General features: G+C 41.1%; 1 protein-coding gene across 1 annotated transcript in view; it reads left to right on the top strand.

The window, feature by feature from the left end:
- Positions 1–22403, top strand: part of pde4dip (phosphodiesterase 4D interacting protein) — a 364533-nt gene that overhangs the window by 213856 nt on the left and 128274 nt on the right. The window contains 4 exon segments of the mRNA XM_055642108.1: positions 8672–8795; positions 9850–10016; positions 11548–11707; positions 16158–16211. Of these exon segments, the coding sequence (XP_055498083.1) occupies positions 8672–8795; positions 9850–10016; positions 11548–11707; positions 16158–16211 (505 nt within the window).

The raw sequence follows: 22403 nt of genomic DNA, 5'->3' as shown, positions 1-22403 counted from the left end.
GCTAAATTATCTACGAAGCTGCATCTGTGGCTGGGAAAAGATAACATCAGAGAAGGGTCTCAAGATCCACCAGGGCAGGGAAAAGTGCCTGGGAGAGCTTGGTGTGGGGCCTCACATTGACCATTACCTTCTAAGAGGTAGGCCAAATCAGTCGAGTGAAGCCCAGTGGCAGGTTACCCACCATAGTCCACAGGGTATCAGCACCCCAGGTGAAGCTCAACCAAGTACAGTCCCACCAACGGACACGAGTCCAGAGCCCAACCAGCCACAGTCAGCAGTAGAGAGGAAGATGGAAGGGAAAAAAGCAGAATGGAGCAGTCAATGGCTGTGGCTGAAGAGAAAAGATGCTGTCTGGGCTGCCACGTGACCATCTAGAGGCTAACCATAAAACACACACCCAGGGCTGATCACCCTGCGGTAGGCCTGCCTCGACTGAGGGTGTCTTGTGATAAAAGGCTGAAACACCCAGTGATGTTGAGGTACACAACTGAAGATGTGTCTGATTGGTAGCCAAATCACCTAGTGGTCACCCCCAAGAATACCGGGTGTCATTTGTGGTGAGGAACCTTAGGGATTGTAACATCCAGTCCTACTAATCAATATTATAGCATTCAGCCAGGCAGCAAAAATGGAGACAGGGCGCATCTAAGAAAGTACTAACTTCTAATAATACATAGATTAGAGTTCTTCTCCTAGTTGCAATGCAGAGCCAACCTACTTAGAAAGGGAAATCATGTAAGAACACACTCATTTCCTTTGTCTGGACAACCACAAATGGTGCCATCCACACTGTTTATGCAGATGATTTGCCTCCCCTCACTGAACTGATAAGTCTGAAAATCTTCAACAGATTCATTTACACAAATCAAGGGAAAATTCTTGATTTGGGGACTCCTTGACCTTGGTCCCTTTTACTTCAATGAAGATGTTCAGGGTAGGCATGCTTAGGCCATGCCCCATAAGACCACTGCAAACTCCATTACCAGGCTAGGTAGGGTGCAAGGCCTCTCTCCATGAGGCGTCTGTAGTCATTTCATCAGAATTTCACACGTCTGCTAAAATAACTGAACAGTTTCAAATCCTCTGCCCTTTGACCATTTACAAACACTTAGCAATGTCAACAAAGACCTAATCTTTAAAGATTTATTTTTATAGTTAAGGATTCCAGCCTATGAAGTCATTTGGAATTCCTGTTAGTCTTGCGAGTATCTAACATTTAATTACAAACAGATCCTGCAGATAGACATGGGTTCTTTGTACAGCCAGGCAGTTATCATCACTAATATATGTTACTAGATCTTTAAAAAATTGATTGTCCTCCTAACAGCTGGTTTATTAGGAAGACTGAACAGTACATTGTCGCCACTATTAATCCCCTCTAGCAAATAGTTCCCTTCTGAACTCCTGATGTGTGTTTCTATATATAGCATTGTACAGCATCAGAAGAGCGAGATTATATTATACAGATTCCAGGCAGATGAAACCTGATATAACCAGCTGTTTCCTCGCTAAAATCAATATCAAATGTCAGAACGGTTTCAATATTTTTTTCAGAACGCTTAAAGCGAAATGAAAACATATACGATTCATCTTCCATTATCGTATGTGAAGCAATCTCCATCTATTTCTTGCTTACAGAATACAGAGGAGCTATACACTTCTGTCAGCTTTGATTTAATATTTCCTCTGCAAGGCAGAATACAGCTTTTCTGATTAACACCCTGCTTTTCACTCTTCCTTTTTTAAAAGCGCACATGATTGCTTTCTGTTTCTCAATGCTAGCCATTCGTCAGGAAGAGTATTCAAATCTGCTCTGGGTTTATTCCCTGAAGTCAGCACAGATACAGTACATTCCACCAGAGTCACTCGATAGCGATCAGGAACAGGCATCCTGGCTGATATTTCCTTTCCCTCAGGCAAGTGGTGCTAAGGCCATCTGTAATAAACTGTTCTTAAATAGCATGCCAGTAAATTGGGATTGGGAACACTGGAACAGGAATTGGCCAATTTAGCCCTTGGGCCTGTCCTGCTCTTTTATTGAGATCATGGCTGATCTATACATTCAATTCACCCATCTGCCTTGTCTGGTGAAAATCTATCAATTTCATATAATTAATTGAGATTAACTCTACTTGAGGAACTAGGCTCTTTTAATGCTGTAAATAAATTAACAAAGAAATAATGACAATTGATTTATGCTGGCATTTAAATGATGTTCTGGCTTGTAAATTGGACAAAAATAATTTGATTTTATTTAAATCCGAGTCTTGTCCATACTTTATTATACAGCTGCATTTTTTTCTGATTCATGCTGATTTGGAAATAATCCCCTTTGCAGATGTCACAGAATAGAAACCATCTGTGGGCAGTTGCAGAATGTTTGTATAATGGAAGACTGGCTTGGGGAACATTTGATCAAAGACAATCAGCAGAGTGCATTTAACAAATATATTTCCCCATTCACTGACCCATGTAGATCAAATTCTGAAAATAGTGGTTATGCTCCTTCAATCATTTATTTTTTTAGTATTTCATCCATTTTCATCAAATATGTTTTGTTCTTTTAACTTGGAATACTGTAAGGTGAAGAAGGGTCTTGACCTGGAAATGTCACCCATTCCTTCTCTCCAGAGATGCTGCCTGTCCCGCAGAGTTACTCCAACATTTTGTGTCTATCACTGTAAGATCTGAACCAGTTTTGCTAATAAGCATCGCTGGTGGGGCAGCATTGGGCAGATAAGAGTTTTTCATCCTACTAAACCCTTCCTTTGACCACTTTGTCAATATTTAGCTAATTACGTGTATCTCATTGAAAACTTTTGTCATTTATGTTGAGAGGTGAAAGGATATACTCAGGATGAATCCTCAATCGAATTTCCTCCAGGACTTTTACATAAGGGGATGGAAATTTCTATTTAATTGACACTCTTCAGTAGAAGTGCACTAATTTATATATGGGGAGATTGATCTCCATAGGAGTGGCTATGACAGCCTGCTGCAAATCATCTCAAGAAACTCCATCGCATTCAAGCAATGAAGGAGAGTTCATTGTCTGTAACCTTTGACGGAAGCAAGTGAATGCCATTGATGCTTGTGGATACATTACTTAGAGGAAAGGGCAGCAGGAAATGTACAAGGATTACAGGGATAGTTCAGTGAGGGGTGCAGTGAGGTTTGCGATAAGAATGAGGGTTAATAGGAAGTAAAATACAGAAGATAAATGTTTAGAGGTTAAAATAACATGAGTTGAATGTGGGAGTTCAAGAGAAGAAAAGGAGTGACATGAAAGCACAAACAAAGACATGAGGGACAGTAAGAATCAGCAAGGTAAACTTGATAGAGACAGGTAGAGATCCTATTCTCCTGATACTGTTTACTGCTTATATCATTTCTGCGCTAATTAACAAATGAATCAATCTCTTTGGATAGACAAGGTCCGACAAAGTAAGATTATTTTGCCCTTGCCCTTTGTGTTATTTTTGGTTTGCTGGTGCATTATAATTCAATCTGCTTTATTAATGTTTACAAGTATCGTTCACCTTTCCCGGTTGCAGAGTCAGCTGGCAGTGCAGCTGCACAGGGTGCATGTTACCATAAATGGTTCTGGTGCAGAATGTTCCTGCGGGTGATCATACAAACTCCCCATCAGTTGACACACCTGCTTTTCCTCTCACGCTGCTGATGACCAAGTAACGTGAGCTCCAATAATGCTGCTGCAGAAAGCCTCAGTGATTTACATTAACATTTAGAAACGTTGAACTTTGAGCTTTTCTACCTTCCGAGGTACATGCTTTTTGTAACTCTGTGCCACCTGTTTACTCTGTTTCTCGTTCCAAAGATGCTGCCTAAATGGTTGAATGTCTTCAATATTTGCAGATTTCCAACTACCAGCTTTTGATTCCCACTAGAATTTTCATTGTTTTCAATTTTTATTGCTGTCCATTGTGAATTGCCCAGCATATTCCCGAATTATATGTTTCTGCATATGTTCCTATCACATTATGGGTGCTACCCATCTTCCTATCTGTGTAGTCCCACAGCAGTGTTGTGAACTGCGACAGGTTCTGCAGAAATGCTACTCAAAACATGGCATTATTCCACATCAGGAATGCTGCAACTAAGCTTTCACTACTACACTTATTTATTTTCTAATATTTCAACATTTGACTTTGAATTGAATTGAATTGAATTTAATTTCCTTTATTGTCATTCAAACATTAAGTTTGAACGAAATGGCGTACCTTGCAGTCATGACAGAAAAAAGCAACAAAACACACAATGAACACAGTTTAACACAAACATCCATCACAGTGTATCTCCAGGCACCTCCTCACTGGGATGGAAGGCAAAAAGTCGTATCTCATCCGCGCTTGTTGTCCCGCTGCGTCGAGGCAATCGGGGCTCTCGATGTTGAAGCCCCCGCTGGGTGATAGTAAATACAGCGGTCGATTTTAACCTCCGCGAACGGGCCAATTCAAACTCCGTGACTCGCAGCGGACAAAGCCGCCACCCTCCAGTCCAGCAGACAAAGCTGCTGTTGCGGGAGCTCCCGAAAATCGTTCACCAACCAGGGACCTGCAAGCTCCTGATGTTATCGTTCACAGGGCCTGCGGCCGAAGCCTCCGAAGCTCCGAAGTCGGGTCGCAGCCACAGCGCCACCGCAGCTTCCGAAGTCAGCCAGCTTGTCCACAGGCTCTGCCATCGGACGTCCCAAGGTCGATTCCATTTTGAGGCCACCAGCTCCACGATATTGGGTCTCAGCGCAGATGGAGACAAGGAAAAGGTCACATTCCCGTTGAAGGAAGAGATTTAGTAGGAACAGTTTCCCCCACCCCCCACATATACACAACTAAAAATAGACTAAAACATACATCTAACAAGACAAAAGGAAACTAAAAAAAGGAAAGACAGACGGACTGTAGGCGAGTCGCAGCTGCTTTGGCAGCGCCGCCACTTCCGGAACTTGAATGTTGCATTGTCAAAGATACACATGTACCTTCAACAAGGCAACATTCAAGCCTGGCATACACTTTCATGCACAAAGTGAAAATTGCAGTTCTCCATGTATATAGTTTATATATACAGACTTGCTACTTTATTTTGCAAGTTATTTTTAATGATTTTGTAAAATATAAATGTTTATATAAAATATAAATATCAAATCAAAAATTCAGAAATATGCAATGAACAACATTCAAGTCAACATTTACATAGCTAGACCTGTTACTTCCATTACTTAACGATAGACTGTCATCAGATATCATTCACGAACATTGGTAGAGGGAATGGGCTTTATCATAAATTTCAGCTAATTTAAAGGATTTAGTAATTTCTTGTCAATCTCTTGTCTACTGCTGCAATCAGCCAAGAACAGAGTAAATGCCTATTTCAGAGGATTGCAGTAATCTGAAGACTTGCTCACATAGGGATATATTGGAGGACAATGAGATTGTAAAAGATAGAAGGAAAGAATATGCAAGCAAACATCTGAATTATGTGTATTAAATGGATTGTACGGTGGCTTTTACAGTGAACAAGTTCTTGTGTGTGAGGGGTGGGGGTGGAATTGTGCTCAGTGTATATTTATAGCTTTGGAGATAGACAAGATTTTTGAACAAAAGCATAACGCATGCCATGGGCAATTGACGTGGATGGTATAACTGCTCAAAATGTCACGTGAGAATCTTCGTTCAGAGAGAAAATGTAAGGATCGAATTAAATGTAATTTATGATCTTACAACACAATAAAATTGAAACTTAGCATGCTGCATTTAGAAAGAGAACTGATTGACGGCCTATTAAATATTAAAGAGAAACAGAATAAATGTTTTAAGTCAGAGACCCAGTTCTGAAAGGTTAACATTGTGTCCTTTCCACAGCTGCTGGCTGAGTTGCCGAATATTTCCAGCATTTTTCTGAGGGCCTTTCTTTCAGTTGGTTTGGATGAAATTATTTCTTCAATTTTTGTTCATTCAGAAGCCGAATGTTCTCAGAATTCTGAAATGATATGGCTCAACATTTTACATGAATTAGAAGAACAGATTACAATTAGAGTCATCATAGAGTCCATCGAGCCAAACAGACGGAAACAGGCCCTTCGGTCCAACTCGACCAAGATGCCCCATTTACGCTAGTCTCATTTGCCAATTCCTAGCCCATATCCCGCTAAACCCTTCCCATCCATGTAACTACCCAAATGACTTTTGAATGTTGTTATTGTTGCTGCCTCAACTACTTCATCAGGCAGTTTATTTCACCATCATCAGGTTTCTATTAAGTAAGTAGTCGGAGCTGCAGAGATTTCAGGGCAGATGACGTTCCTCCACTGAACTTCTGCTCAAAGCGGGAATAGAAATCATTTGGGTTCATTGGGGTGGACCCGTTGTTGCTATAATCCTGTATGCCTTTGCTTTGTAGAATGTTATAGCATGCAAGCCTTTCCACAATCTACAGGTCACTGGCTTGAGACTCCAGCTTAGTCCACAATTGCCTCTTGGCATTCTTAATGGCTATGCGCAAGTTGTAGATAGATTTCTTGTACCACTTGGGATCATTTGACCTTAATAATGTAGACTTGGCTCACCTTGCCCATGGGCATTCTGGGCATCCCATTTGGCTCCATTTGGCCCATATTTCTTTAAAACCTTCCGATACATATATATGTTCAAATGTCCTTTGAAAGTTGTAATTGTATCTGTTTCTATAGCATTCTCTGGCAGCTCATTCCAGATACGGACTACCATCTGAATGAAAATTTTACCCCTGACGACTCATAAATCTCTCCCTTTTCACCTTATGCCTGCCTCTGCTCTCTAGTTTTAGAAACCTCTACCCTGGGGAAACAACTATGCTCCAACGAAAACAGTCCCAATCTATCAAGCCCCTCTCTTGAGCCCCCTTTTAGATTGAGAGTTTTGAGATTTGAGGTATTTTATCCAAATTAAACAATATTGAAAATTATGTATTTGTTGCCAACTTCTATGCTACGGAATGAATTGCAAGCTTTCACGGACTTCCAAATGAAACACAGTGCCAAGTTCGACTTTACTGCAACTAAACTTATTTGTGACCCAAAAATGTCACTGGCAACGATGGTCATCTGTGGTTAGAAGCATGGTCAGCCACAGTATTGGAACAAGCCCTCTGTAAACAGTTTGTTGTTTTCAGTATTCTCCTTTGCTGAGATAATCTGTCATCAAACCTTGTGTAACTGAGACAGAAGGAATTTTGGAAATCCACCGAGAGTGTGTACTCCAGTATTGCATCCACGGCCCTACTCTTCCCTGGTCACATCGTAGTGTTGTATTAATAGTTAATGACAGCTGCAGACTCCATTGAGTATGCAACAGGAACCTGTCAACAGTCCTAACTACATTCGCAGCAAAACATGGCTTTCTTCTGAGTGCAGGCTAATGAGAAGATGAAAAAGAGTGTGTGCAGTGGAATAGTTTAGATCCATGCAAAGTTTGAATGGTGATGTTTTGCAGTGTTAGCTGGAGAAAAAGTTCAGTAAGGCTTCCATACTTGTACACAGTTATACGCATCAATATTATTTGCAAAGATGTGGAGAAGATAGTAATGACGTAATTTATAAAGGCTCTGGAGAATTGTGTTCAAACTGCTGCTTTTCAGGTGCTCAGATGCTTGTCTCAATATGCAGGGTCAGTTTACTAAAATATTTTTGATATTCCTGCTACAATCTATGAGGCAGACTAGGAAAATAAACACAGTCTGGGTACTAACACATAATATTAATGGTCCTCTGATGCGTTGTGGTTTGTCATTGCTATCCATTCAGGAATTTACATAACCACATGCTGATTTGTCCTTCAACCTGTTTCTGAAGAGTGATTTCCCATCCTACCTTTTGGTATCCGTGCACATACAGATAACAAAAGGGTATAAATATTGATCATCAACGAGGCTGTGTTTCCAGAGGATCTCAGCGTGCATGGAATTACCTACCTTGGGTTATTGCACAGTTTAGCTGTCCCATTCTCCAGAACAGAAATTGAACTCAAGTCAACAGAAGACCAGGCATATCATATGAAAATAAAACTGAAGATCAATTATTCTTCTGTCCAAGAGACTTCCACTGTTGATAGAAAGTATACATTGAATAAAAAGTTTCCACTATCCATAATACTGAGGATGCTACCTATGAGAATTGTAAATCGGAATGAATAGGAATCCCAGGAAATCGCAACATTCTAAGCTTGTGAACAACATATAAAATAATATTATATTAACTTTATTGACTTAACAAAATAATCATGATCTAAATAATAAACCAAACATTAGTGGGATGCATTGATGTTTCTTTCCTACAAAAACGTTGATAAGAAGGAAAGTGAAAAATAGAAATGGAAGTTCCATTTATCGAGAAAACATTTGTCTATTACCAAACACCTCTCATAACATAAACATATCTCTCATTTCCCTTTCCACAGACTGGTCTGAAGAAGGGTTTCAACCTGAAACATCACCCATTCCTTCTCTCCAGAGAAGCTGCCTGTCCCGCTGAGTTACTCAAGCATTTTGTATCTATCTCGGGTTTAAACCAGCACCTGCAATTCCTTTCTGAACATTTCATTTAATAAGTCTGTCCATCGATTATTATCCTTTAATATGAGAATAAATTGTAATTTTCTTCTTATTTTGTGCTTTTCAGGAAAACAGTAGAAACATTCAGCAACCAAAATGAGGCTGAGATCCACCAGGAATATGAACAGAAGCACCAGGAGACTGAGCATGTTCAAGCTATATTGCAGAATAAGATTCAGCTTCTGCAAGAGGTGGGTAAAGATCTGGAAGCACCGTTGCTTCAGTCCATGATGTCCTTCATTATCATTCCCATGTGGATCAGAACTTTATGTAACATCACAAACAGATGAGAAGATTAAATTAATCATCGTATCATTGATCCAGCCGGCAAATGGATTTCTCTCATTTTTGAAAAGAGTTACAATAATCCCCTTATTCTTTTAAAATAATTATGTACATTTATGGTCATGACTGTTGAACATCATCAAGTCAGAAGATTACAAGTTTAGTTCTCTGCTCTATTTTCTTCCCTCAGCCACATTCCAGAGTGAAGGACCATGCAGAAGTTTGTTTCCCCTCTACTTAGTGATGTCCTCTTTTCAAATAGCCTTGATAGAGAGACAGGACTGTGTACGTACTGACACTGTAGTAAACATAGCATGCATGAAAATAAATTGTTGTTGGTTTGATCTTAGTTTTATTCCTCAGTTAAGTCTTTCTGCATTTCCAATGGAAAATTGAGACGTCTAAAGGCAGAAGAAGAAATAAATCCTGGATGTCATTTGTGCCATTATGTGAAATAATTTTAATTCATGAATATATAATCCTTCACTTTCTTATTCCCTTTGCTTCTGTTGGATATACATTGTTCATATTGTTAAAGTGACTGCAGAGTTCAATACGGGGATTCCATTGGGATTCACACATTTTGCATTGGCACTATGACAATGTACATCCCGAGACACAGGGAACTATAGATGCTGGAATCTTGGAATAGAACACAAAGCTGGAGTATCCCAGTGGGTAAGGCAGCAACTCTGGAGGGCATGGATCGGTGATGTTTCAATGATGACCTGAAAGCCTGCCTATCGATGCCCTCCAAAGGTGCTGCCTGACCCGCTGAGTTACTCCAGCACTATGTGTTTTAATGTATATCCCTATATCTTTTTGTGAAGGTAGCAACCAAAAAAGGAAAAGATTCTACCTGACTGAGACAAACATGGATCTCTAACTTATTTGAGATTTGTAAATTCAAAAACAAAACTTGAAGAAAGCTACAATGTCTTTCTGTGTTGTTTCAAACAGGAAGCCCGAATGGCCAAGAATGAAGTGGAAAAGATGACTGCTATTGTGCAGACTGAGAAACTAAGATCTCTTGAACTGGAGAAGAAACTGAATGACTGCAGTTTGGGAAACCAGGAGAAGCTAAAAGTGTGGGAAAATAATGAAAATATTTTAATGGAAAAGGATAGGTAATGCAGGAAACCTATGTTGAATTATTATAGCAATAAAAGCACTGGTTTGGATGGGTGATGCATGAATCTGAAATTTTTTGCTGCTCCTTTTCTCTCCAAATATACTGCAAAACACATATTCAGAGGTTCCCCTCTGCTTGTTCATTTTCATAAATGTTATTGTGATGATGTGCATAATCAAGGCCAACTTTCCTGGATGGAACTGAAACAAAGTGAGTTGTTGAATGTTCCAGCAAATCTCTAGGCCCCCAAAGCATTATTTAAAGATAATCAGAGAGTTATCCTCTTGTGACGAAGAATATTTAGTTCCTAACCTAATGGCACAGTGGTACAGAGGTAGAGCTGCTGCCGTACAGCACCAAAGACCCGAGTTCGATCTTGACCACTGGTCTGTCTGTACGGAGTTTGCACGTTCTCCCTGTGACTGCATGGGTTTTCTCGTGGTGTTCCGCCCTCCTCCCACATCCCAAGGATGTGCAGGTTTGTAGGTTAATTGGCATCTGTAAATTGTCCTTGTGTGTAGGACTGGAACTAGTGTATGGGGGTGATCGCTGGTTGGCATGGACTCTGTGGGTCAAAGGGCCTTTTTCCACGGTTCATCTGTAAAACTTAACAAATAATGCATAAAAGCTAAAACATTTTGATTTGGAATTTGCAAACGGTTTAAAATAGATAGTATTTTGGCATCTGTAACTGTAAATCCATATGTATTTGTGTGTTAGGACTGGAACTTGTGTATGGGGGTGATAAGTTATGGTTGGCATGGACTCCGTGGGTCAAAGGGCCTTTTTCCACGGTTCATCTGTAAAACTTAACAAATTAATGCATAAAAGCTAAAAGATGGTTATTTTGATTTGGAATTTCCAAACGGTTTAAAATAGATAGTAATTTTGCCCAGAAAAATCTGTAACTGTAATCCATATGCATTTCAATGTGTTCAATACTGTTTTAAAAATCTTTGTGATAATGCTGTACATAAGTATTATGCTATTTTTGTCACATGCAAATAAATTTCATACTTTTTATGCAATGTCCATTGTCAACAAAAATGATCAACAGAACTTCTGCAAATATCTTTAATTGTAGAATTGTAGATTGTAAATATCAATAATTTTGTTGGTATTCAAAATCTTAAAAGTCTTGTATTTGTGTTGTGTAACTAATCTTAATAGTTCACTGCAAAGTTTTAAGTGCAAGTACAACAACATTAGCAAGATGTTTTTCTGAACAATATTGAAGTAATTGTTCTTCTGGTACAAAATCGTCCCAAAAATAGGACATCTAAGTGGTGCTGCATATTTAGATGTACTGTACTTATTGGATCCATTGAATCACAGTGCAACAGCAGTTTACTTTTTTAGCCTGCAGGCATTTAATATAAATGCAATCCAACACAAGAGTGCAGTATTCCACCACTGAAGGCAATGATATTCCCTTAGAGTGTTTAACTGTATATATTTCATTGTGATTAAATGCCTGCATACTTTTCTTAAGGAATTTCAAACTAAATATTTTTATGATCTTCCAGAATTATTGATCACCTGACCCAAGCACTAAGATATAAAGATATTCAGAAAGGTCATTTAAATGATGAAAATCAGAAAGTGATGGATAATCTTGTCGGATGTCTGGAGCTCCATGTAGAAGAATTAAATGACACTCCATGTCAGAAAGAAAATGAAGTTGAGGTAAGTATTGGTTTAAATAACATAAAAGTCAATGTTATAATTTAATCACATGTCCATGTCTAATTGGTATTACATCTATGATAATTGCTTTAAATCTGACTTTATTAAATTAATGTATTCACACCACATAATCCTCAAGGGGAGAAAATGGCGGGAAGTGTCAGAGATAGTCCAAGAACATTTGAGGATTTGAGGGCAGGATGGAAGTTAATAGTAAAGTTGCTGAAATCATTGAGTTCTGCATGGGTGTCAGAGGCAACCCTAATACAATCAGTGACGCAGCAGCAAAATAGTTGCTGAATGGTGCCAGGGCACATTTGGAACAGAGTGTTCTAAACACGAAAATCATGCCAGCTACATATAGCACATACTTTCTTAAATAGAACATCACAGAGTTGGGAGCTGTAGGAACTCACTTTAAAAACATTATCTCCCTATCTAGAATATCTCCCTAATATGGATCCCCATATTTGGATCTTATTCAAATATAAAAGGCATTTTAAAACATCAGCAGAGTTACAGTTTGAGAATTTATATAAAAAGCAAAATAGTTTAAAACATGGTTGGCCTAAATGGTTGGGTTTAATGAGGACTGTCTCCCAGCCGGTAAGAATAAAATTATGCCGTTTTTTTGTTCATTTGGAGAAAACAATAATTTGTTTCCCATGAGAAAATATTGATGGCTTAGAAAGGATAGAAAGGATAGAGAAGTCAGTGCTTCCAGGCAAGTGGAAGTTGTGGTGCTTGCAGTTTGAGTTATTGCCTAGGTTGATATGCCGTTAACTTTATTTGAGGTATCAATATCTAAGGTGAAAAAGGTTGAGAGATTGGTTTGTTCATATATTAGGGAATAGTTAGGTTCCTTGATGTCTTAGTAATGTGGCTTTGTAAGGGGAAGGTATTCTCCATTTACCATTGTCTAGCCTAACAGAGGAGTTTATGAGCATTAAGGTGAGGTTAGTTGCAATTATCAGGAAGCAAGGATACCTTAGTTAGTAATCTGGTGCCAAATGTAACTACAGGGAGGAAGTAGAGGCAATACAGGAAGCACAGACAGCTCTGAGGCATATAGACATTGTTGGTAGGGTGCAACAAGGGAAAGGAGACTTGGGGCTTAGCACAGAAAAACTAGTGTGGAATAAGGCAGGGCCAACAGAGAGGAGGAAATTAGATGTGGGGCAGGTACATCGTCAGGTGGAAGCAGTGAGATGTATATGGGCAGTAGCCCAGGTTAAGCAGAGGCAGTGGATGAATTGGAAAATGTAGAGAAAAGGACGTTTAATTGGTGGGGCCTGTGATGCATGGAGGCAGGTCATGTAAATTTCCCTATAGGAGCTATATATGATGTGCTCCTATCACCACAGAACCTCCCTGTGTTCAGAGGTGGCAACGTTAAAGCATATTTTGTCAGGATGTAAGACTAGTCAAGGTCGGTATAGCTGCAGCAATTGAGAGGAGGAAAGCACAGTGAATTCAGTGTGCAATAGGGCTGAGTTTAGCTATTCCTTTTGGCCATGAGGGAGAAAAGGGTAGAGGAGAAATGTTTTCTGACAGGCATGAGTTAGGTCAGCCAAGGGGAGGTGATGATTGGGAAATGCCGGTAAATTTTGTGAGGAAAGCTTGTTTAGTTTAGTTTAGTTTAGTTTGGAGATACAGCGCGGAAACAGCCCCTTTCGGCATACCGGGTCTGTGCTCACTGGCGATCCCCGCACATTAACACTATCCTATTCCCACGAGGGACAATTTTTACATTTACCAAGCCAATTAACCTACAAACCTGTACGTCTTTGGTGTGTGGGAGGAAACCGAAGATCTCAGAGAAAACTCACGTAGGTCACGGGGAGAATGTACAAACTCCGTACAGACAGCCCCCGTAGTCGGGATCGAACCTAGGTTTCCGGCGCTGCATTCGCTGTAAGGCAGCAATTCTACCGCAGCAACACCGTGCCGCCTGTTCTGCTGTTGTTCAGTAGGAAATGATTAGTACCAGTTTGAGCCCAGATTAATGCCAGTTAGTCAGCGGATAGTGTATTTTGTAGAACTGACCAGTTTGGAAGAACTCAGTGGATGAGGCTAATGAAAGTAAAAAGCTTAGATATGTAGATTTGGCAACAGAAGTTGAGCAGCAAGGATGGCAAGCAAGAGTAGGTCCGCTAGAGATGAGTTGTAGAGGTTTCATAATGTGCTCAACCACAGAGCTAGGAATTTGCTGGCAGAGTTTGAGTCAGGCCATATAAGAGATGTTAAAGGCAGCACATCAAGGCAGTAGGTGGATTTGGTGCAGAAGAAACTTTGTTAGTTGGGGACAGAAAGCAAATGCATAAGGTGTGGCGGCACCTGGTGGCAACACATGGGCACAGCGAACCATCGGCTCTGGAGGGCGGCATCTTGGTGTGGGAGGCGCGAGTCACTGGGTCGGTACCCGAGTTGGTATTTAAGGCCGGGCAACGCCTGTGACCTGGGAGGAGTAGGGAGCTGTATTGGAGAGAATAAACACGTCTCGTTCACGCAACTCGTGTCTGATTAGTTTTTGGCTGGACTCCCCGCTACAAAGGCTCAGTAAGTGCATTTTGTCCAGTTTTATATGTAAGCTGGATATTAGTGGTGCTACAATTGTTTGATGGAGGGATAGGATAAGTGTAAGATGGGACTTGGGTGTTTATTATTTATCTGGGTATTAGAGGGTAGTTTCATTTACTTAGTAGATATGTACATAGTTAGTAGTGCATACTGGTAGCATAGGTGGTGAAAGCAAGTGTTGAGCCGGATGCCAGAACTGTTGAGCCTTCCTGAAGTGTCGTTGGCCTAACTCACTGAAACACCAGTGAAGGGAAGTGCCCACTTGATTAGTCCAATGATAGACTGGGATCTACACACCTAGTATTTGTTGTCACACAACTGTGTAAAGGCATTTTAGATTCTCACGTGGCATTAGGATTGGATTTCTAGGTTAATCATTTAGCTTGTGTGTTTGTTAACATGTAGATAGCTTATTACTGAATATGAAGTTAGTTATTGGCCCATTGGATAAGTGTGTATAGGTTGTTTAGATACAATTTTGGCCATGGGCTTGGTTTTCTTGGTTGAGTACTTATCCTGGTGTTATAGCACTAGCACTTTGTGTTTTAATAGTAATGAACAGGGAGTAGAGTTGGCATTTCCTTTATTCCAAATACATATTGAGGCAGAGTTTTCAATCTGCCCAAAATTCCAGTTGAACAGACATCATAGGAAAGAAAAAAAAAGAGGATGTCTTACAATTATTATTTTGGTCAAGGATTTATAAAGATCTAAAGTATTGTAATTCCTGTCCAAAATATTATTTGCAATATTACATGTGTTTTAAATTCCAAAAGAGATTCTGAACAATCAGGAAACTCCATTTACATACAAGTTAAAGTGAGACAATTGAGGATTACTAACTATTTTCAAACTCCGCCAATCATTGTATAACATGATCAGACTGATGGGGTAATATTTCCGTAAAATGTTGGATGTTTGTGGCAAAGAAAATAGTAGGAAGTGTCTCACCTGGTTACTAGGCATAAGGTTTGCAATTTGAAATGTTCCTCAGGTAACTTACAGGATAATCATCATTCTAGCTTCATTAAGTGGCCATCCTTAAATTTTCCTGAAAATGAGGAAAGGGTGATGATAGTTATTAAGTGAACAACATTAAGTGAACAACAGGGAGAGAAACAAGTACAACAAAAATGCAAGAAAATTCTGAAAAAGAAATTCACCAGAATGTTGAGCAAAAAACAAAAGGCTGGATGAACTCAGCGGGTCAGACATCATTTGTGGTGAGAATGAACAGGTGATGTTTCAGGTCTTGACCCTTCTTGTCCATACCTCTAAAGATGATGGCTAACTTACTGAGTTCATCAGCCTTTTGTTTTCACTCAAGATTCTTGTATCCACTGTTTCTTAAGTCACCAGGATGGTTCCAGGATTAGAGGACTTTAGTCATGGGAGAAATTGGATAGGCTAGATTTGAATGAAGGTGTCTGAGGAGTCATCTGATATGAGTTTATATGATTAACAGAGGTACAGATAGGTAGATGGTCATGGTCTTTTGCCCACGATAGAGGTATTAAAACAAGAGGGTGTACTTTTATGGTGAGAGGAAGATGTTTTCAGGGAATCTGAAAGGTAAGTTCTTTATAGAAAGTAGATATGGAATGAAGTTCTTTACATCTGGATTGCGCTGCCAGAAGAGATAGAGCAATTTGATACTTCTTAAATGTAGTCTTAAATTGTATCTAGGCAGCTACTTAAATTGGAAAAGCATAGAAGGAGTGGTCCTTATGCAGGCAAATTGAATTAGTATAGATGGGCAACAAGGTTGGCATGGACATGGTGGGTGGAAGGGTCTGTGCTGTACAACTTTATGACACTATAACCAAACTAATCCAGTCCCACATTAAATAATTGGTTCTCTATATGTTAGGAATTGCAAGATGAATTGGACAGTGAAAAGTTGCGAACACAAGAAGAAATGCAGGTAGGACTACATTTTTTTTATTACATGAACAATAAGAATATGCAATGTGATTGCTCTGCATTGGCATAAGTGGGTGGTTTTGCAGATAGTGAAGATGGTTGTGAAAAATTGCAGCCGGATCTTGATCAATTGGTTGATGGAATTTAATGCAGAAAAATGTGAGGTGTTGCATTTTGGGAAGTCTAACATGGGCAGGATCTACACATTGAATGATAGGGCTCTGGGTAGTGTTGTAGAGCAGAGGGATCTATGAGCACAAGTGGTCGGGTGGTCAAAAAGTAGATCGGGTGGTCAAAAAGGCTTTTGGGCACATTGGCCTTCATCAGCCAGAGTATTGAGTTAGACGTTGGGAGGTCATGTTGCAGTTGTGTAAGACATTGGTGTGGCCACATTTAGAGTATTGTGTTCAATTCTGGGCATCGTGTTATAGGAAAGATGTTGTCAAGCTGGAAAGTGTACAGAGAAAATTTACGAGGATGTTGCCAGGACTAGAGGGTCTGAGCTATAGGCAGAGGTTGAGTAGGCTGGGACTCTATTCCTTGGAGCGCAGGAGGATGAGGGGTGAGCTTATAGAGGTGTATAAGATCATAAGGCAAATAGATCGGGTAGATGTACAGAGTCTCTTGCCCAGAGTAGGTGAATCGAGGAACAGAGGACATAGGTTTAAGGTGAAGAGGAAAAGATTTAATAGGAATCTGAGGGGTAATATTTTCACACAAAGGGTGGTGGGTGTATGGAACAAGCTGCCAGAGGAGATAGTTGAGGCAGGGACTACCCAACATTTACGAAACAGTTAGACAGGTATATGGATAGGACAGGTTTGGAGGGATATGGAACAGGTGCTGGCATGTGGGACTAGTGTAGCTGGGACATGTTGGCCGGTGAGGGCACGTTGGGCCAAAGGGCCTGTTTCCACACTGTATTATTCTATGACTATGACTCTATCAGGTTTAATGTATTTATGTTGATACTATATTTGATTTGAATTGGTGGTGCTCAATTTATGCAACATTGAAAAGTTAATTGACACAATGCTGTTTGATTCTACTTCTTGTTAACCACCAAGATCACCTAGTCCCAAAATAAAAATAGAACTTGCTGGAAACACACAATTCAGGCAGCAACTATGTAAGAGAAACAGAATTAACATTTCAAGTCAAAACCTCTTCATCAGAACTGGGAAAGTGAGGAAACAAGGTATAGGTTGCAGTGATGTGGTAGGGATGGATCGAACAAAACAAATATCAATGACAGGGCGAGACAGGTCTTCCATATTAATAGCGTCACCTGGACAATAATTATTGAAGGCAGCATGAGAAAGAGGAAACAGATGACACAAACCATACCGAACCATAAATCAATGATTCATTTGCACATCTTCCAAACAAGTGTGTACACTCATTGCTCATGAGAGTGGTAGCGGTGTGGAATGAGCTTCCAGTGGAAGTGGTGGCGGCAGGTTCGTTGATATAATTTAAAAATAAATTGGATAGGCATATGGATGAGAAGGGAATGGAGGGTTATGGTATGAGTGCAGGCAGGTGGGACTAAGGGGAAAAAGTTGTTCGGCACGGACTTGTAGGGCCGAGATGGCCTGTTTCCGTGCTGTAATTGTTATATGGTTATATGATTATGATGCAGACTTCTCTGCAAGCACAGATTGTGTGACCATTTTGCAGAGAACCTGCACTATCCACCTGCACAAAGGACACTCTATCAGGCCTGGATAGAGTGGATGTGGAGAGGATGTTTCCACTAGTTGGAGAGTCTAGGACCAGCCCTTCGCCTCAGATTAAAAGGACATACTGTACCTTTAGAAATGAGATATGGAAGAATTTATTTAGTCAGATGGTGGTGAATCTGTGGAAATTATTGCCACAGAAGCCTGTAGAGGCCAAGTCTAAGGTATCTTTTTTTAGGTGGAGATTGCCAGATTCTTGATTAGTACAGGTAATCCTGTACTGATCAAGATTAGCCTTCACTTCTCAATATCAACGCATCAGGTAGCTCACTTTTTCTATATGTCAGAATTGGCCAATTTTGCTGTGAGGTTATCTGTCTATACAGTTCATTTAATTTATCTCTCTCCTGATCTGTACACTGCCACTGAGTTACTCCAACATTTTGTGTCTACCTTCAATCTTTTTTATTTGTTTTGTAAAAAAAAATTCTTATGGCATCATTTCGAAGAGAGCTTGGGGGTTCTCCTAGTGCTTTGACCATATTTTTTACCCAAGTTTAAAAATCAATTAACAATGGAAAACAAACTTACCAGTTATTTATCTCAGGCAAAATTGCCAGGGCTGTGGCAAGAATAACTATCAGAATAAACATTCAGAAAAATATTGAAATAATTGTTTCAGAAGTTATGGCATCTTAAACATATATGTAATTTATTATACATATTATGTAAGATGATACTTAATTGGTGGGAAATATATGTGTTTTACATTCCACACTGATCTGAATGTGATATGTGGACTAGTTGGATATTAATTTCACTAGAATTACTACCGAACATCCTTTAAATAACTGACAAATTAATATAGTTCTGTGACCAATATGAACGATTTCCCGTGATGACATTGTTTTACTGTTCAAGAAATTCTTGGTATTCAACTAATTAAACACAAATATTCCCTTTTAATGAAAAAAGCCTTGTCTATCGAAATTCAGCTGCGAAATATCACCTGATATTTCATATTCTCTTTTCAGATTGTCCTCCAAAGTGATTGATTTGAAATTTACCATACAAAAAAATAGTTTCCTGTAATTACATAGAAAATAGGTGCAGGAGGAGGTAATTCGGCCCTTCGATCCAGCACCGCCATACATTGTGATCATGGCTGAACCTCCCCTATCAATAATCCCTGCCTGCCTTCTCCCCTTATCCCTTGACTCCACTAGCCCCTAGAGCTCTATCTAACACTCTCTTAAATCCATCCAGTGGTTTGGCCTCCACTGCCCTCTGTGGCAGGGAATTCCATAAATTCACAACTCTCTGGGTGAAAACGGTTTTTTCACCTCAGTCTTAAATGACCTCCCCTTTATTCTAAGACTGTGGCCCCTGGTTCTGGACTTGCCCAACATTGGGAACATTTTTCCTGCATCTAGCTTGTCCAGTCCTTTTGTAATTTTATATGTTTCTATAAGATCCCCCCACATCCTTCTAAACTCCAGTGAATACAAGCCGTCGTTTCAATCTTTCCACATATGACAGTCCTGCCATCCCAGGGATCAATCTCGTGAACCTACGCTGCACTGCCTCAATCACAAGGATGTCCTTCCTCAAATTAGGAGACCAAAATTGTACACAATACTCCAGATGTGGTCTCACCAGAGCTCTATACAACTGCAGAAGAACCTCTTTACTCCTATACTGAAACCCTCGTGGGGGACCCGGGAGAAGAAGCCACCACCACTGGCCCGCGGCCAACTTCTACCGTGTACATGGCGTGGACTTACCATCACCCCTGGAGGGGAGCTTCGACCGCCGGTCCTGCGGTCTGCGGTGCTTCTGGCTGCAGTCTCCAGTGGGGAGGCACCGATTCAGGACTTATCTGGACTTACCTTGTCTGAACATCTGGACGCCCACAGCAACGGCTGCGGAGGGTTAAGGTCCCGACCACGGGGTGAAAATGGAGGAGGACTGGCCAATTTTGTGCCTTCCACCACAGTGATGAATGCTGTGGTGGATGTTAATGTTAAATTTTTATTGTGTATTGTGTGTTCTTTATCATTGTACCGCTGCTGGCAAATTCATTTCACTTGAATTGAATAAAACCGTATTGTATTGTATTGCATCCTATGAGGATGCTTCACAGCTTGGCATGGCAAAGGCTGTGAATGCCCCAAACCATCACGCAAACCAATGTCAACCCCATCGATTCCATCCATACTTCATCCTGCCTTGGGAAAGCAGCCAACATAATCAAGGGCCGCTCACACATTCTCTCTTCGCTCCAATCCTGTCAGGCAGATACAAAACTTGAAATTAGACACAAGCAGATTCAAGCACAGCTTCTTCCCCACTCAAATGCTTAAGGATAAATTCCCAATCATTCTGTCTACAGTCGCTCCCTTCAGTTTCCCAGGGGGTCGGGACGGGACTGGAGTTGAGAGCGAATTGAAAGGAGCGACTTCCCCGGGGCGACTGGCACTGACCTGCTGGCATCGCCGACGTGAAGACAGTGCAAAGCCCCCGCGACCGGTGCAATGGGCGGGGAGCTGGAGAGGGGAGCGAAGGGGTCACACACATGGCTGGGAAGCAGAGGGGTGTGGGTGAGGGTGGTGACAGATAGGGCCAACAATGAGTGGAGAAAGAAAGAAACACTGACGTGCAAAGGAGACCTACAACAGTGCATGATCTCTCTCGCGTTATGACAGGTGATTGTCGTTGGGAAACTGACGGGAGCCACAATCTGCTGCTGCCTGCCCGCTGAGTTAAAGAGTTTGCACGGTAGACTCACGATACACTAAGGTAAACGCACGGGCCACTACGTTATTACAACGAGTTAAAATGTTTCAATTCTTAACCACAAGAGTAAAATTGACTCGTGGAAAATTTCGAACATGTTTGATTTTTTGGAAGAGTCGACAAGTTACACGAGTACCTGCCGTTAGCGCCACCAGTCTCTAAGTTGCGTCCACGAGTTCCGTACGTTAATCGTACGTTATTACCACGAGTTTTAACTCGGGTTACTTCTTATGTGAAGTCTGAAGAAGGGTTTCGGCCCGAAACGTTGCCTATTTCCTTCGCTCCATAGATGCTGCTGCACCCGCTGAGTTTCTCCAGCAATTTTGTGTACCTTCGATTTTCCAGCATCTGCAGTTCCTTCTTGAATACTTCTTGTGTCAACTCGCAACGTGAGACTCAGCTATAACTCGAGCACGTTGTGTCCTTTTGTGTATTAACTAGCATCTGCACTTCTTTATTTTTACTTCTAGACCAGTATGTGCCTTTGTTGCCATTGGTGAGTACTCTTGCCTTGTGCAGAATGTCTGCTCTTTGTTTATCTGTAGTGATTGCATTTTTGGCCGCAAAGAATGTTGAAGGGTGCTAAAGCCGATGAAAAACGTGTGTTTTACGTGCTGAGTTTAGCCAGCTGAATACACAATAATATTTACTTCTGCCAAAGGTACTTATCAGAATCTGGTAGGATTTAGTTGTTTTTTTAATCAAACGTAGGATTAAGAAAATAGGGACGTCCCATAAAGTCTCTCGGCATTTTGGGGGCTGAGAGAATAGACGTTCAGTTGTATTTTTAAAACGATTGCAGTGTGAATTGTTGGGGATTTTCCTACAATGCGCGCCAACAACGCGACGTGGATTTTCTGTGTCAAAACTGGCTCGTTGAAACTGGCAGCGGCGATGGTCTAATTCGCGATGAGTACAAAGGGATTGCTGTACAAAGTATATTTCTGCGTGTAAGCTGCTATTCGGGAGGCAGAGGCGCTACATCAAAGCCAGGGCAGTAAATACATCGCCGGCCGACAGACAGACAGACAGACAGACGAGGTGATTGCTAGTCGCGGCCGCGCTGCTGGGAAGAGAGCTCTACCACCGCCCAGACGGGTGCCAATGAAGGTCACTCCTTTCCTTAAAGAGGATTTCTGAATTTTTAACGTCGTTAAAGACTACCGGAAATTGAATATAGTTTCATTTTTGTAAGCTTGTACTTGGCACCGAGGCGTTTGACGCCGGGTTGAGTTTAAAGCGAATAGATGAGACGGACTCTCCCCCGAAACGACGTGGTTGGTCCCAGGTCCCTGGAAGCCGTAGTCGCTCTCGGCTACATTGTTGCCACATCACTGCCGGGTTAGGAGTTGCAACAGCGGCTTCCCCTGTAGGAGAGGCGGGCGTTGAACCCAGGAAACCCACCTTACGGCACCTGATTTCACCCGATACCCGCATGGAGAATCCTCGACAGTCTGTCCCGTTACCCGGTGGCAGCGGCTTTGTTGAGGCGCAAGGGGCGGTGCCTCTGGTCTGATAATTCCTATCCCTCCATCTCTGTGAAGACGAGGAACACGGGCGGCGGTCACATCATCTGTCTGTCTGTCTGTCTCCCTCGGGGCGTGACATGGCCGAAATTACCGGGGCAGAAGAGGAGCTCTTCTCGCAATTTATCCAGTATTTATCCATCGGGCAAGGACATTCTCCTGAACAATACGGACTACTGTGCATTTCCC

Source organism: Leucoraja erinacea, chromosome 10, assembly GCF_028641065.1.
Source record: "Leucoraja erinacea ecotype New England chromosome 10, Leri_hhj_1, whole genome shotgun sequence".
NCBI classification, from domain to species: Eukaryota; Metazoa; Chordata; class Chondrichthyes; order Rajiformes; family Rajidae; genus Leucoraja; species Leucoraja erinaceus.
Note: the sequence above shows the minus strand (reverse complement) of the source record. Positions and strands in the feature narration are given on the sequence as shown.